General features: G+C 39.9%; 1 protein-coding gene across 1 annotated transcript in view; it reads right to left on the reverse strand.

Annotated features, from left to right (window-relative positions):
- brinp2 (bone morphogenetic protein/retinoic acid inducible neural-specific 2) overlaps window positions 1-16392 on the reverse strand; it is a 120142-nt gene that overhangs the window by 32166 nt on the left and 71584 nt on the right. The window contains exon 6 of the mRNA XM_017718429.2: window positions 4247-4483. Coding sequence (XP_017573918.1) covers window positions 4247-4483 — 237 coding nt within the window. The remainder of the gene's footprint in view (window positions 1-4246; window positions 4484-16392) is intronic.

The following is a 16392-nucleotide window of genomic DNA, read 5'->3' on the forward strand; positions in this document are numbered from 1 at the left end:
ATCCAGGTCTCAAACAGAATTGTAAATCTTACGTGGCAAATCAGTTTTTTTTTCCATTTTAAATCTGTAGCTTTGAAAATCCTCTCTCTGCTGTCTGGGCTTTTGATAATGAGGGCTGATTTCCCTGACAGTGGGCAAATAAAACTCGCATGCAGCGGTGCTGCCGTGGTCAAAAGACTCTTCTCCTGAGCCCAGCGGTTCACCTGCTGAAAGGAGATATGCATTTGCAGGAGTGCGGCGCCACAGTTAAAGGGATTTGGGTTGCTTTCATTAACGCCCCATCACAGAGCAGGGATGGGCTTTTAGATCCGGCTGGGGTTTATCTCTAGGACTGCATCACTCTCCGCTCGAAGAAACACTCCGTCAGGGGGAAACCAGCTCACTATGTTTCCATCTGTCTGTCCGCCTCTCTTTCTGCTGTCTCACGGTAAGCCAGCTCTAAAGAGTTCTGACTCAAATGTGAAAATGAACAAAAATAAATCATACTTCCTTGCTCGCATTCACAGCAGGGCATTTACACTTTCAGAAATGAAGCTAATACAGGCCTATATGGTCTAGCTTATCCATTAGTCAATCTATATAGTATTACTAGCTGTCATTTTCTTTAGCATTTAAATGAAATTATGGTAAGTTGCAATTACATAGATACCTTTAACTTGCATTTATATGCTGTATTGACAGGTTTGAGTAAGTATTCTTTTTTGTTTCGATATCAAACAACAGAACAACATGGATAAAATGCAAAGGGTGTTTTGTCTTTCTGCAAAGCGCTGTATGTACACCAATAACTTCAATAAAATGGACCAAGTGAGAAATATTTCATATCAATTTCTGCAATGCTTTTGTAATCATTGGAGATAACTGTGAATTATAAGGGTTAAACCTTCTTCCTTACGTTAGGTCACTACCAAGCCCTCACTGCAATTCCAACAGCTTAATCAGGACAAAATGAATGGCACGTCTTTCCCCTTTCTCATACACCCCAACTAAATATGCAATCACTAGCTTTTGTCTGGGCATGCATTGTCAATGTTCAGCGCAAAGTAATTAAACTGTGCTTTTGCTAAGTGAGTTCATTTTATGATGTGCTCTTCGGAGTATAGCTGAATGCTGGCAGATGTTCCCTTTACAATGTGGGAGAGACCCAAAGAGGGAAGACTGCAAAAGAGCGGATGGGAACGCTGTGTGCATATCAATCAGCTGCCACCATCAAACACTGCCAGTGCACACTCAGTTATGTCGAAACTGCTTTTCTCCCACAGCCAGCAAGACTTTGAGTGTTCACCTGTGGTGTCAGTGTTCCCCCTGCTGTTTGCGATGAGCTTTTAAAGTCCCTTCCCATGGCCCTGAGTTTTAAAAGGGTTGGGACCAGTTTCTTGAAAGCATTGTAGTATTAAGCTCAAGTTAACTGTTAGACAGACTGTTCAAAGTCTTACTTTTACCACTGTGATGTTTTCTCTATGACAGGTTTGACATTAGGATTGCAAAATGTGGCAAAATACTAGCATCGCGATTATAACACTACATATTGCAAAGGCAATATGCCTTGTAATATACAACCCCATTTCAAAAAAGGTTTTGACACTGTGAAAAATGTAAATAAAACAAATTGCAATAATGCTTAATTGTTTTGTGAAAAATATATTATATTTCCAAAAGTATTCAGTCACACATCCAAATCATTGAATTCAGGTGTTCCAATCACTTCCATGGCCACAGGTGTATAAAACCAAGCACTTATGCATGCAGGCTGCTTCTACAAACAATTGTGAAAGAATGGGTCGCTCTCAGGAGCTCAGTGAATACCAGAGTGGTACCATGATAGGATGACCTGCGCAACAAGTCCAGTCATGAAATTTCCTTGCTACTAAATATTCCATAGTCAACTGTCAGTGGTATTATAACAAAGTGGAACAACAGCAACTCAGCCACGAAGTAATAGGCCACATATAGGAAGATCAAGGCGAGGAAGGCTACAGGGCCGGATGACATCAGTGCCAGGCTCCTCAAGTCCTGCACAGATCAGCTGTGTGGGATAGTGGAGCACATTTTCAATTCAAGCCTGAAGCTGGGGAGAGTACCACAACTGTGGAAGACATCTTGTGTGGTGCCATTGCCAAAAACGCAGCACCCAAAGGACCCTAACAGCTACAGGCCGGTGGCACTGACATCACACCTGATGAAGACACTGGAGAGGCTGGTCCTTAGACAACTCCGCCCTATGGTGAGCTCATCTATGGACCCACTTCAGTTTGCCAACCCAGTTTGAGTCTGGGTTGGTGGTTGCCAGGAGAATGGTACTTGTCTGACTGCACTTCACAAGTATAAAGCTTGGTGGAGGGGGGATTATGGTGTGGGGTTGTTTTTCAGGAGTTGGGCTCGGCCACTTAGTTCCACTCTTAATTCTTCAGCAGACCAAGAGTTTTTGGACAACTGCTTGTTTCCAACTTTGTGGGAACAGTTTGGGGATGGCCCCTACACACCAGTGCACAAAGCAAGGTCCATAAAGACATGGATGAGCGAGTTTGGTGTTGAAGAACTTGACTGGCCTGCAAAGGGTCCTGACCTCAACCCAACAGAACACCTTTGGGATGATTTAGAGTGGAGACTGCGAGCCAGGCCTTCTTGTCCAACATCAGTATCTGACCTCACAAATGCGCTTCTGGAAAGATTATTAAAAATTCCCCTTAAAAACACTCCTAAACCTTGTGGAAAGCCTTCCCAGAAGAGCTGAAGCTGTTACAGCTGCAAAGAGTGGGCCAACATCATATTAAACCTTATGGATTAAGAATGGGATGTCACTCAAGTTCATATGCATGTGAAGGCAGACGACTGAATACTTTTGGAAATATAGTTATATGCTAAGTTGTGTAATGCTTAAAAAAACATCTGGTGGTTGATTGGAAACAGATCAATAACATGATTGGGTATAGAATAAAGATGAGTAAAGACGATGAGGGGTTCACCACTCTGTGAAAGACTGCATGATCAAATTGCAACAATTCAAGAATAATGTTTCTCAATATAAAATATCAAAGAACTTTTGCTTTTCATCATCTACAGTACAAAATAAAATTAATAAATATTCAGAAAATCTGGAAAAATCTCTGTAGACAAGGGACAAAGCCAAAAAACAATATTTGCTGGCCACGATCTTTGGGCCTTCACGTGGCACTGCATTAAAAATGGCCATGATTCTGCAGTGAAAATCACTGCAAGGGCTCAGGAACTCTTCTGAAAACCACTGTCTATGAAAAGAGTTCATCACTGCATCCACAAATGCTAATTAAAACTCTTAAAAGCAAAGAATAAACTGTACATAAACAGGATCAAGAAATGCTGCCAACTTCTCTGGGCCTAAGCTGTTGAACAATATATACATGTTTTGGCAACATATGTTGCCAACCAGACAGCAGATTTTCCAGGTAATGCCTTGCTTATTTCAGTAAGACAACGACAAACCACATTCTTCATGTATTATAACAGCATGGTTCAGAGTCCAGGCGCTAAACCAGTCACCACTGAAAACAGTTGGCATTATAAAATGAAAAAATGAAAAATATGACAAAGGAGACCCCGGACCGTTGAGCAGCTGAAATCCTATGTAAAGCATAAATGGGAAAAAAATTCACTTTCAAAACTACAGCAGTCAGTCTCCTCAGTTCCCAAATGCTTACAGAGTGTTCTTAAAAGAAGAGATGATGAAACACAATGGTAAACATGCCTCTGTCCCAACCTTTTTGAAATGTGTTGTTGGCATCAAATTCAAAATGGGCATATATTTAAAAAAAAAAACTATAACATTTCTCAGTTTCAACATTTGATATGTTGTCTTATATCAATATTTTCAATTAAATATAGGGATTAAATGATCTGCGACTAAAATTTTCTTTTGCACAGGGTCCCAATGTTTTTGGAAATGGGGTTGTATTAAAAATACATTGACCAAAGTAATTGACTTCTGTTGGTTTTGTTGAATACCTTAATTTACCAAAACACTCATCTATGGTTAGCCAAGATATTCACAGCACACAGACAAAGGAAAAAAATGTGATTAGTTAGAGGGCTTTGCTGCTTTCTGTGAATACTGCAAAGGCCAATACTGTAATAAGATTAACTAACTTAATTATAGTTAATATTGTTTAAAGATTGTGCAGCCCTATTTGGAGCACATTGTTCTGGTCAAAAATAACTTCACTTCTAGCAGTAGGTACAGTTCCTGCAACAAGCAGCATCATTTTCCTACCTGACTCGATGAACTCGTTGTTGGAGGCCATCCAGGACTCTCTGCACTTGCGGAGACTGTCCTCCATTGCTTTGATGTCAGTGAATGGGCAGTTGCACTCTGGGAACTTTGCAGAGCATCGACACCAGCAGTCATTGTTACGGCACAACAGCTCACCTTCTGAATTACATGCCACATAACTGAGGGCCGCCTCCACAAAGCGGTTACGCAGGAAGTCAGGTAGAACATCTTGTAAACCTGGGTTTGGAGAGAGAACAGAATTTCCTTTATGTTACATAATGCACAGAAGACTGACCAGACTGTCTCCTCTAGATACCATATGGCTGTGTTCTAATATATTTGGGCCATAACAGAGACACAGCATTCCATGTTAAGGTGGCTAGTCCAAAAATGTTGGGACTATCTTTCGCACAATATTGTACATTTAACAGCAGCTGGCAGAAAATGTAAATGAGTAAATGATATTTATTATATTGTTAGTTTTTATACTATTTAAATGTTGTGTCATAATTACATAATTACTGACATAGTTAATTACATAATTACATATACATGTCATTTACATTTTGAAGAGTCTGTGCATAAACAGAAAAAAAAAGCTTTTTTCAACAAAACATTGCTTTATGCACAACTTTTCAATTTCAATCAAAATTTTAAACTTCAATTTGTACATCAAATAAAATATCTCTTATCTGTTCTGCTTATGAACACAACTGTGATATGGGTTGATAGTTTAGAATTTGCATGATCAATAGAATTCTTGTTTTGTTGAAATTACTAATTATTTAGCATGCAAAATCTCAAACAACAATGCTTTTGTTAGCGTTTCAATAAGCACAGCTTCTAAGAGATAACTCCATGGATAACAAAAAAAAATAGCGACAAAATAGGTAGCTAACCATACCTGTTTTTAAAAAAAAATAATGAGTACTTGAATTAGCATTTGTTTTACTACAATAACTTCTATTACGAGTTAAGAATGTTTTTTTTTTCCTTTTCCTGTAAGGTTAACATTTTGGAGATATATTTGCACTCAACTTGTCTAGCAGATGCAGGCACTGGAAGGCAGACACTTGTCTGAAATATGATAGGTATTAACACAGCACACTAATTTTCAACCAGGGAAACTGTAAAAAGTGACTTTGGCTAAAACACATCCCTGCACATTGACTATTAGGATAACCACTATTACCAAGGCCATACCGTGCCTTGGGGTGCCAATAATTCTGCAGGAGATTGTATAGTTCAACTAATTGCATACAAATAACTACCACTTAGTGCAGGCTTTAGATTGTATGTTGGTAAAAAGTAACAACCCACAAGTGTGAAAAACAAGTATGATGTTTGTTTACACCAAACAGTTGAGTAAGAACCTTGTAAAAACCTTGTTAAGTTGCACAAACCCATGAACATTTAATTCAGAGGGTCCCTCCCTGACCCTGCATTCTTTTCCCTTCTCTATCTCCTCATGAGCCCCCGAAGTAATGTTTTCTATTTTAAGTCTATGTTCAGAACAATACAGTAGGCACTAGCTCTTTCTCCTCCATTATCCTCTATAGACTGAGCAGTGGGCAGACAGCTGATGGAATGTAAAGTGGGTCAGACACTAGGCTGAAAGGGCCAGGCCGACTGTGTCTGCTCACATGGCTCTATTTGGTACACAGGACTGCCACGCTAGCTCTGTAATTGGGTAATGGGATGAATAAAGACCAGCAATCTCTATGGCAAGGTCATTCAGCCATAAACTACTGTCATGAACTACTGGCATGCTGCAGACAGAGAATCGATGCAGCCACGATGGAATTCTCCCACCTGCTTAGATATTTTGATAGCAGTGAGTAATGTGAGTATTGACATTTATGTAGGAACTTAATTATTGATGATTGGAGAGATTGGGCTATCCTGAAAAGCGTATTATAAGAGTGCATGACATGGAGGAATGATAAATGTTGCCAACCAGAAATATGTTTTTTTTTTTCAGTACACTCAGTGGCTGCTTTATTAGAATCCCCTACCTTAGAGATGCATCTTGCTGGTGTACATGAAGAGACTGTTACAAATGCCAGTAAAACTACTTAAGAACACTTAAGACCTTTATTATACACATATTATTTATTATACTTTTAAGCAAAATCATAATTTATAAGGTACCTTCTTTTAGGAGGTGGCTGATGCAAATCTATCCTAGATTCAAATTCCTAATTTCTTCTTCTTTCGGCTGCTCCCTTTAGGGGTCGCCACAGCGGATCATCTGCCTCCATCTTGCCCTATCCACTGCCTCCTCTACTTTTACACCAACCATCTCCATGTCCACCTTCACTACATCCATAAACCTTCTCCAAGGTCTACCTCTTTCCTTCTGCCTGGCAGCTCCATCTCCAACATTCTTTGACCAATATATCCACTATTCCTCCTCAACACATGTCCAAACCATCTCAACCTGGCCTCTCTGGCTTTATCTCCAAACTGCTCCACCTTTACTGTCCCTCTGATTTGCTCATTTCTAATCTTGTCCATCCTTGTCACTCCCAACGAAAATCTCAGCATCTTCATCTCCGCCACCTCCAACTCAGCCTCCTGTCTTTTAGATAGAGCCACAGTCTCCAAACCATACATCATAGCAGGACGCACTACTGTCTTGTAAACCTTCCCTTTCACTCTTGCTGCTATCCTTCTGTCACACATCAGCCCTGACACCCGTCTCTACCCACTCCATCCTGCCTTCACCTCTTTTCTACACTGTCCATTGCTCTGGATGGTTGACCCAAGATATTTGAAGTCATCCACCTTTACGACCTCTACTCCTTGCATCTTCACCTTTCCACCTGCCTCCCTCTCATTCACACACATGTATTCTGTCTTGTCTCTACTGACCTTCATTCCTCTCCTCTCCAGTGCAAACCTCCACCTCTCCAGATTCTCTTCCACCTGCTCTCTACTCTCACCACAGATTACAATGTTATCTGCAAACATCATGGTCCATGGAGCCTCCTGCCTGACCTCATCTGTCGACCTTTCCATCACCATTGCAAACAAGAAGGGGCTCAAAGCTGATCCCTGATGTAACCCTACCTTCACCTTGAAACCATTTGTCACTCCAACTGCACACCTCACCACTGTCTCACTATCCTCATACATGTCCTGCACCACCCTAACATACATTTCAGCTACACCTTCTTCCTCATACAGTACCACAGTTCCTCTCTTGGCACCCTATCATATGCCTTCTCTAGATCCACAAAGACACAATGTAGCTACTTCTGACCTTCTCTGTACTTCTACACTCTCAACGCAAAAATTGCATCTGTGGTACTCTTTCTGGGCATGAAACCAAACTGCTGCTCACTGATCTGGACCTCTTGCCTTAGCCTTGCTTCAACAACTCTTTCCCATACCTTCATGGTGTGGCTCATCAACTTTATACCTCTGTAGTTACTGCAGCTCTGCACATCACCCTTGTTCTTAAAAATGGGGACCAGTACACTGCTTCTCCACTCATCAGGCATCCTGTCACTCTCCAGGATTTTGTTAAAGAACTTGGTTAAAAAGTCCACTGCCTTCTCTCCTAAACATCTCCATACCATCACAGGTATGTCATCTGGACCAACTGCCATTCCATTCTTCATCCTTTTTAAAGCTGCCCTCACTTCCACCTTACCAGTTCTCTGCACTTCCTGATCCACTATCTCTCCCCCTGTTGTCCTCCTCTCCCTCTCGTTTTCCTCATTCATTTGTTCTTAAACGTACTCCTTCCATCTACTCAACACTCTTGTTCACTCACTAGTACATTTCCCTCTCTATCCTTTATCAGCCTAACCTGCTGTACATCCTTCCCAGCTTCATCTCTCTGTTTAGCCAAGCGATACAAGTCCTTTACTCCTTCTTTACTGTCCAGCCTCTCATACAGCTCATCATAGGCCTGAGCCTTTGCCTTTGCCACCATTCTTTTGGCTATGCGACTAGCCTCACAGTACTCCTGCCTACTTCCTTCATCTCTCTGGTTATCCCACTTTTTCTTAGCTGCCTTCTTCTTCTGAATACTCTCCTGGACTTCCTCATTCCACCACCAACTTTCCTTGTCTTCTTTCCTCTGACCAGACAAAACACCCAACACATTCTTGCCAGTTTCTCTCCCCACCTTAGCTGTAGTTTCCCAGTCCTCAGGTAGCTCCTCACTGCCCCCAAGGGCCTGTTGCAATTTTTCCCTGAACTGCCTGCAACCATCCAATCCACCATCCACCATCTAATCTTTGGCTCTGTCTTCACTCTCTTCCTCTTCTTTGTTTCTAATCTCATTCTACAGACAACCACCCTATGCTGCCTTGCTACACTTTCCCCTGGTGCCACTTTACAATCTCCAATCTCCTTTAGGTGGCATCTCCTGGTAAGGATATAATCCACCTGTGTGCACCTCCCTTCACTCTTGTATGTCATCCTGTGTTCTTCCCTCTTCTGAAAATATGTGTTCACCACAGCCATTTCCATTCTCTTTGCAAAATCTACAACCATCTGACCTTCCGCATTTCTGTCTTTCACACCATACATACCCAGCACCTCTTCATCCCCTCTGTTCCCTTCACCAACATGTCCATTGAAGTCTGCACCAATCACTAATCTCTCCTCTCTAGGGACACCATCTACCACTTCATCCATCTTACTCCAAAATTCCTCTTTCTCCTCTAACTGACAACCAACCTGTGGTGCATATGAACTGACCACATTCAAAATTACACCATCAACCTCCAACTTGAGGCTCATGAACCTGTCTGTCACTCTATACATCCAGAACAGTTTTCACATGCTGTTCCTTTAGGATTATCCCTACTCCAATTCTCTTCCTCTCTACACCATGATAGAACAGTTTGAATCCACCTGCAATGTTCCTGGACTTGCTTCCTTTCCATCTGGTCTCCTGGCCACACAGAATATATCTACCTTCCTTCTCTCCATCATGTCTGCAAGCTCTCTGCCTTTACCAGTCATTGTCCCTATGTTCAGAGTCCCTACTCTAACCTCCACACTCCTGCCTTTCCTTCTCTCTCGCTGCCTTCAAACCCGCCTTCCTCCTGTCTTCTTTGATGGTCTTCGACTTATAGTAGTCCAATTTCCACTGGCACCCTGCTGGTCAACAGCACCGGAGGCGGTCGTTGTTAACCCAGGCCTCGACCGATCCAGTATGGCAATCATATTTGTGATCCGCATGATAGTTTTGGCACAAGTTTTACACCGGATGCCCTTCCTGATGCAACACTCACCACTTATCTGGGCTTGGGACCGGCACCAGAAGTACACAAAGTACACCCCTAATGGCTGGTTTGGATTCAAATGAGTGTCCCAAAGTCTGAAAATCAGGGTGTAACATAAATTGTCACAATTGAAACACATTTTCCACAACTATGTGGATTTAGCCTCTTTTATTCATTAACTGAGCAGAATTCTTGGGAAAAAATGAACGCTTTTTGACTGGTGTCTTGTGAAGTCACCAGGATGTCTGTTCAAAATCTGACCAACCAAGTTTTTGCCCCAGAATTCTATAAGGACTCTCTCAACCCCCTCATCTGCCATCTACCTCACCTCATGGCAGCTTTGTCTCACTGTCCTACACATCAGCCCTTTATGGCCACTGTGTGAGAGGAAGACATCTGACTCAAGGACCAAGATAAAATACACCATATCCAGGTAACCTTGAGTCTGCAATGCTAATGGACCCCCTCATAAATATCTACAGGAAACATTAATAATAACAAGGTGATGCACTCAGGATTTCTTTTACTCTATACTATGTAACTTTCTTTTCATTAAAGCATTGTTTAGAGATGTTACATTGTTGATTAACAATAACTTTGGAGTTATTTTCTTAAGAAATCTCATTTTCTTAGTAATAATGTTTCTTTTAAAAGTAGGATTGTTATATTCTTGTAATATTTACCTTTGAAACAGTAATGATGCTTAAATATGAAATTACATGATTATAATGTTCCTTTACTTAATGCTATGCAACCACACTCAGAAAGATATGTATGTGAAGTTATTTCATGATGAATTTGAGCCGATATTCAGACAAGGAGATTCTAAATTCTTGAGGAAATTGAGCGCAAAATCCCTTTTTCCTGAATTAGGTCAGCCCAAAAAAGGTCTGTTCATATATGAAGACATCTATATGAAAATAGAGCAAAGATGTAACAGAAGATTTTAAGAGCTCATACTCTGCACATTAAATCTGCAGTTTTTTATGTTTTGTGTCTCAGTTTATTGCGTCTTTATTCAATTCTATTTTTTTCTTCACTCAGTAATCTGACATGTGTTGTTAATTATTAGACTATTAATTATTAGACTAATAATTATTATCACTGTATCTTACCAAGCTGCTTTGATTCATCTGAAGATTTTCATTAACCACCGATCTGTGAGCATACCTTAAGAATTACGATCACAAATAAAAAAAACGGTGACTTGCAGAATGTGAAACTGTGGCCTGTCAACACCTGCCATTGCTGAAGAACTGGAAGAGTCCGCCATCCTCATGAGAGGTTGACACAAGCCAGCTGAGTTCACAACGTTCATTCATCCAAGCCGCCTCCACTACAGCTAAGTAAGCTTTTTGGTGTTTTAATGAAAAATATTTTATGTGTGGGTAACTGTTTATTACTGGAACATTTGCTTCAGTGATATTAAGATTGTTTTGGTAGTGACAAAAACAGAATGCTTTAATAAAATAAACATAATTCAGGTATAGGGTCACTCAACGCAAAAGGACGTAAGGCTAAAATCCAAATCACTTAAAAATCAGAAATGTTTTTTCAGCTCTGACCAATTTGGTAGAACAATCCATATAGTGCACTTATAAGTAAGTAAACCTCAAAGGGGCCAGTGAAGATACTTCTACTTAATATTAGTTCCACTGTTTCTAATAAAGTAAAAGGTGTATATGTATGTAGTAAAGACAAAAACACACACACCTTGTTTTTTTTGCTGGCAACCGTGTGATCACTCTTAATCAATGCCACACTATGAATTACTTATGAAATCATTCAATAATGAATACATTAATCCTCTAGATATCCCTCTGCCAGTAAGAGCGATCCAGATTTCACAGCCCAGCTGTGGGTGTTGAGCACCTGCTAATTATATTACCTGAGAAAAGGCTCTTCTCACTTTCACCAGATCTGACATTCGTCAAGAGAGAATCGATTCCTTTTGCCTCCGTTTGCGAGCTTTTTAAATTGTCTTTTTGCCAGTATGAATATTTATGGGATGTGTTCCTCAGTATTTATTCTCTGAATCGTGGAAAACAAGAGACGTAATTAGATGCAGTCTTCTTCTCAAGCCCTGGCTTCTGTTGGGTACAGAGCCAACAGTGTGGGGAGGCGCACAAAAGAGACCGACTTGGATGGCTTTCATTCCGGAGACAGCTAAATAACAGCTCTTGTGCCCCCTCCTCCTCAATCTCGGCCTCTTCACAGAGAGAGAAACAGAGCGATGCCATTTTTTCCCCCTCAGAAGGATTATTGCAGTCTTTAGTGATATCTAAAGGCTGAAGTTTCCCCCTTATTTCAATTCATTACCCTGCTAATGGCTAACACGCCAGCATCTCTAGTCGGAAAAACGCTAATAGAGTGAAGTCTTCAGTAATTCAGTGGAATGGATGAAACACACGAGTTGAAAGTTGGCCTGCACAAATGTAGACCTCAGGCGTCCTTCATGCAGGTACTTTTCAGTCTCTCTGCTTCTGATGTGGGCTTTCGGAGCCCCATCCTCAGCTTATTAAAGTAATTACAGGATTCTGGTCAGCAGGGTGCTAGCTTCAGGAGGCGGCAGCATTAAGCGGGTTGATATTTTAAATGTCAAACCCGAAGAAACTGGCGAAAGTGGCACAGGCCAGGTGTATGATTAGCAACAGCTCTGAGGCTAAACACCTCTGGGCTCTTTTTTCTCTGTCACCACTTTCTCTCCTTTTTGCATTCTACCCAACTTGCAGTGGCACTGCTGTCAATAAAGTGTGAAGTGAATCAAGGTTAGTTGAAATGCCTGTCCTTAGGCAGCACCTCATGTGCTCTAAAAACATGAAGCTTTTAGCACTGGTGCTCGGCCTGATATGAATGCCAACAGATTTCTTCCATGCTGCTAAAGTTTATTTATTTATTTATTTAATGCCTTTGTAGACTCATACATGCAGAATACACATACTTAGAGGCAGCAAAATCATGTGTTGAAAGGAGCGTACTGAGAGTTAGTCTTTTTCATAGAGTAAGGGCAAAAACAAATTATCTTAATCTTGTCATTTCTCAGTTATTCATTCTCTTTTCTTTGTTGCTATTTTTTTTTCAGACAAAATACTGTTCTGGGCATGCATGACTGAAGTAGGGGTTCTAGTATATGCAAATACGTAAGCATTATAAAATCCTTTTAGTCCAGCATGCATTTCCAGGTGTTATTAATCTGCCGCAATTACAAAAAGCACACATCTTTCTAAACGGCTCATAAATTGCAACCACATATCAGTAATGTTATGTTGATCTTAAGGAAGGATGACATTCTGACTCCGTAATTTATTATGCAATACCCTACAGAAAACCTACAGAGGATTTAGCTATAGTTATCACTCTCATAAGAAAACATTGTATCTCAGAACCCAAACAGTAAAAAAAGTTTAATGGAAGTTAATATAATGACATTTTATTCAAGTAATTTTAGAGCAATTCTATTGGTCCATTTGTCATAAAATGTTTATACAATGTAAAGTGTGGCTGGAGTTGATTTTGATATGACAAAATGGTAATGTTGGCCAGGCATTCTGTAACTACACTAAATAGGCCGATTCTGAATGTGGTTAAGTGCATATGTAACTTACTTGGAAATCGATGCCTTGATTACTTTTTACTCGATTGTTTTACTATTATCCCTATATATATATATATATATATATATATATATATATATATATATATATATATAGAGAGAGAGAGAGAGAGAGTAGAAAAGTAGAAAAGAAATAACATTTATGAGTGGTTCTGTGGTTAAACAGAATTATAGAGGGCTGCTGATATACAGCAAGATTGGTTAAATGGGAGCAAAGGCCAGGTATCAATGTGTGGATGAACGTCTCATGTGCACGGTGGGAACAACCAGGCTTACTTTAGGCCTAGTCTTGTACTCATAATTTTTTCCTCTGCAGAGACCCTTAAAAACAGTTTTATACAGTTTGGTACGCATTTAGCCTGTACTAAGAGTGTATGAACAATTCCTGTACAGCTTGTGTGCTTGTGTGTGTTGTCTTGAACTTCTTGTCATAGACTTTATGATTTATCCACAGTGAAAGTAAACAGAGTTTATTTTTTATGTTTAAATTGCACCGGGAGACCAATAAATAAGTGTCCAATTAAAATAGGAGTCCCTGACCAGTACTTGTCATCATAGTCCATGTTGTTATTTATAAGTCAGATTCTTAACTCTCATCCCCAGAGTCATCTACAGCATAATATCACAAACACTGGTTCAGAAACCACAGCCAATAGCACAGGCATGAGCCTGAATCTTATCAGTCTCAAACATTTGCCAATTTAAGCTTTTTGCTTTTGGGCACACTGTGCTGCCCTTATAACCGTAACAATGGCTAGATGCTACAAGGGCACTCTACCTCCTGCTACTTTTAGAACTAAGTGTCTCCGTTATTCCCCTGGTTTGCACATTTTGCACTGCAGAAATGTCATGACCAAAAAAAAATCAAGAACTACTGAATCTCCCAAGCATTAAATTATTTCCACTGCTAAGTTAGTAAACACCAGCTGCAGTGTGGTGGCATTCCATGCTATTCTCACATAAGGTGTTACTGCTGTGAAGATCATTGCAGTTGTTACCTCAGTATTGCAATACCAGAAATGCTGTAATTGGTGTTATTTTGTCTTGCTTTATCTGGATGCATGCTGAAAGAAATAATAATAATATGGCACATCAGCAGTGCACCAATCTTTTCACCGCATTGAAATAGAAAGTGCAGTTCAGCAACTTAAATTTGCCCTAATGTTTTCCATAAAATCCCACCTCCTGAGTTTGTTTAGCAGTGTGTACTACCGCATGTGTATTAAAAGCAAAGAATATAAAGTATGTCTCTGCTGGAATTTGTGATTGCACTATGAGCTAACCCTAATGCTCCCACACTGTTTAAAGATACCATTTGTACATTTTTAAACATGCAGTGAGACTGAATCACATATGACTAGTTTAAGACTTATTTTTGGGTGTTGGACTGCTGTCATCCTAGCAATGGCACTGACGTGTAAAAATCAACACCACTGTGTCTCATACACTCATACCCGCACCACACATATTACCATGCCACTACCATGCCAGAGTCACCGCTGTGTTAAAAATGATCTACCAACCAAATATCCCAATATCTGATTAACAACAGTCCTGTGGTCAGAAAACTGTCCAATGATTATGTAGATGTGACAGGCAAATTATCCCTGGCTATAGTCTGCAATTGTATGTGTACATAATGTAGCTATAAGCCATAAATGGGCCAGTGAGTGGTAGGAAAAGTGTTTGTGTTTCTAATGTGGATAGTGATTATTTATAATCATATGATATAAACAATATTATTTTAACAAGTAATCACTTTGAAAAATGTGAATAAACATGTAAGTGATGAAAAGAATACAGATGACTCTGACTCTAAAATGTGCTCCCCCAAACAAATCAAAGATGGCATCAATTACAGTACTGTGTACTTTTCAGTATACTCAAAATGCTGATTTTAATTAATGGTAATTCAATTTTTTAAAGGAAAAATACTGTTTAGCCCTACCTGGCCCTATGTGAAAAAGTAATTGCCCCCTTATCTACTAAATCAACCAGTTATCTGATTTCAATTGACTGTAGGGTTCAATTTCACTAGCCACACCCAGGTATGAATATTGGCTGAACTGTTGAATCTAAGCATTACTTAAATAAAACCTGTCTGGCAACATGAAGCAGGCTAGAAGGTCTCAAAAAACAGAACACATTCTAAAGAGATTCAAATACACATGTAACCAATTCATTGAAATCTACCAGTCTGGGAAGGATTACAAAGCCATTGCTACGGCTCTGAGACTCTGGCAAAAGACAGTGAGAGCCATTATCCACAAATGGAAAAAAATTGGAACAGTGGCCTGCCTACCAAAATTTTACCAAGAGCTCATCAATGACTCATCAAAAGAACCCACAAAAGAACCCAGATGAATGCGATTCTACAATAACAAAGATACTGGGCAAAAAAAGCATCTATTGCAGAGTTGCAAGGCACAAACACAAAAGGCCTGTCTCTCATTTGCCAAAAAGCATCTAAAAGATCCCCAAGACGTTTCAGATAGTATTGCATGGACTCATGAATCAAAGGTGGAACTTTTTGAAAGGCATAGGTCTTGTTAAATCTGGCATAAAGCTAAACAGCACTTAAACTGGCAGTTCATACACAAAAATCCTCCAGTGTGGCAGAATTAAAACAGTTCTACAAAGATGACTGGGCCAAAATTCCTCCACACTGATGTAAAAGACTCATCGCAGGTTATTGCAAAGATTTGTTTGCTGTTGTTACTGTTGAGGGTGGAACCAGTTATTTGGCTTAGGTGGCAATTACTTTTTCACATGGGTGATACAGGTTTTGAATAAATCTTTATCTGCTGTAAATGGAATGATCTTTTAACAGGTGCATTTTCTGTTTGCTCATGTTGTCTTAGACTAAAATTGGTTGGATGATCTGAAACATTTAACTATGACAAATTAGCAAAAGTAAAAGAAAGCGGGTGACAGGCAAATACTTTTTTCAGAGCTGTTTTTAACAAAAAAATCTGAATATTAGTTCTTTCAGTATTTAATATATCCACACTTTGCCTTTGTTACAGATTTCTTTCTTTTCAGGGGACATGCTTTTACCTTTCCATATCTCCAAAAAGTCTTAAAAGTTGCATTTTCTGCGTCTTACAATCCAAGTAATCGCAAACACATGTAATGATGTTGACGTACTGGGCTTTGGGGTGGTCAGTCCACTGTTCTGAGAACTACAGCAGTTTTTTCCTTTTTGTCTATGTCATTTTTTCAATAACAGCTTCTTGATTGCTACACACTTCCTTTCAGATCCATAGTGTTGAGTTGTCTTCTCACAG

This window comes from Pygocentrus nattereri, chromosome 2, assembly GCF_015220715.1.
Source record: "Pygocentrus nattereri isolate fPygNat1 chromosome 2, fPygNat1.pri, whole genome shotgun sequence".
Taxonomy (NCBI): domain Eukaryota; kingdom Metazoa; phylum Chordata; class Actinopteri; order Characiformes; family Serrasalmidae; genus Pygocentrus; species Pygocentrus nattereri.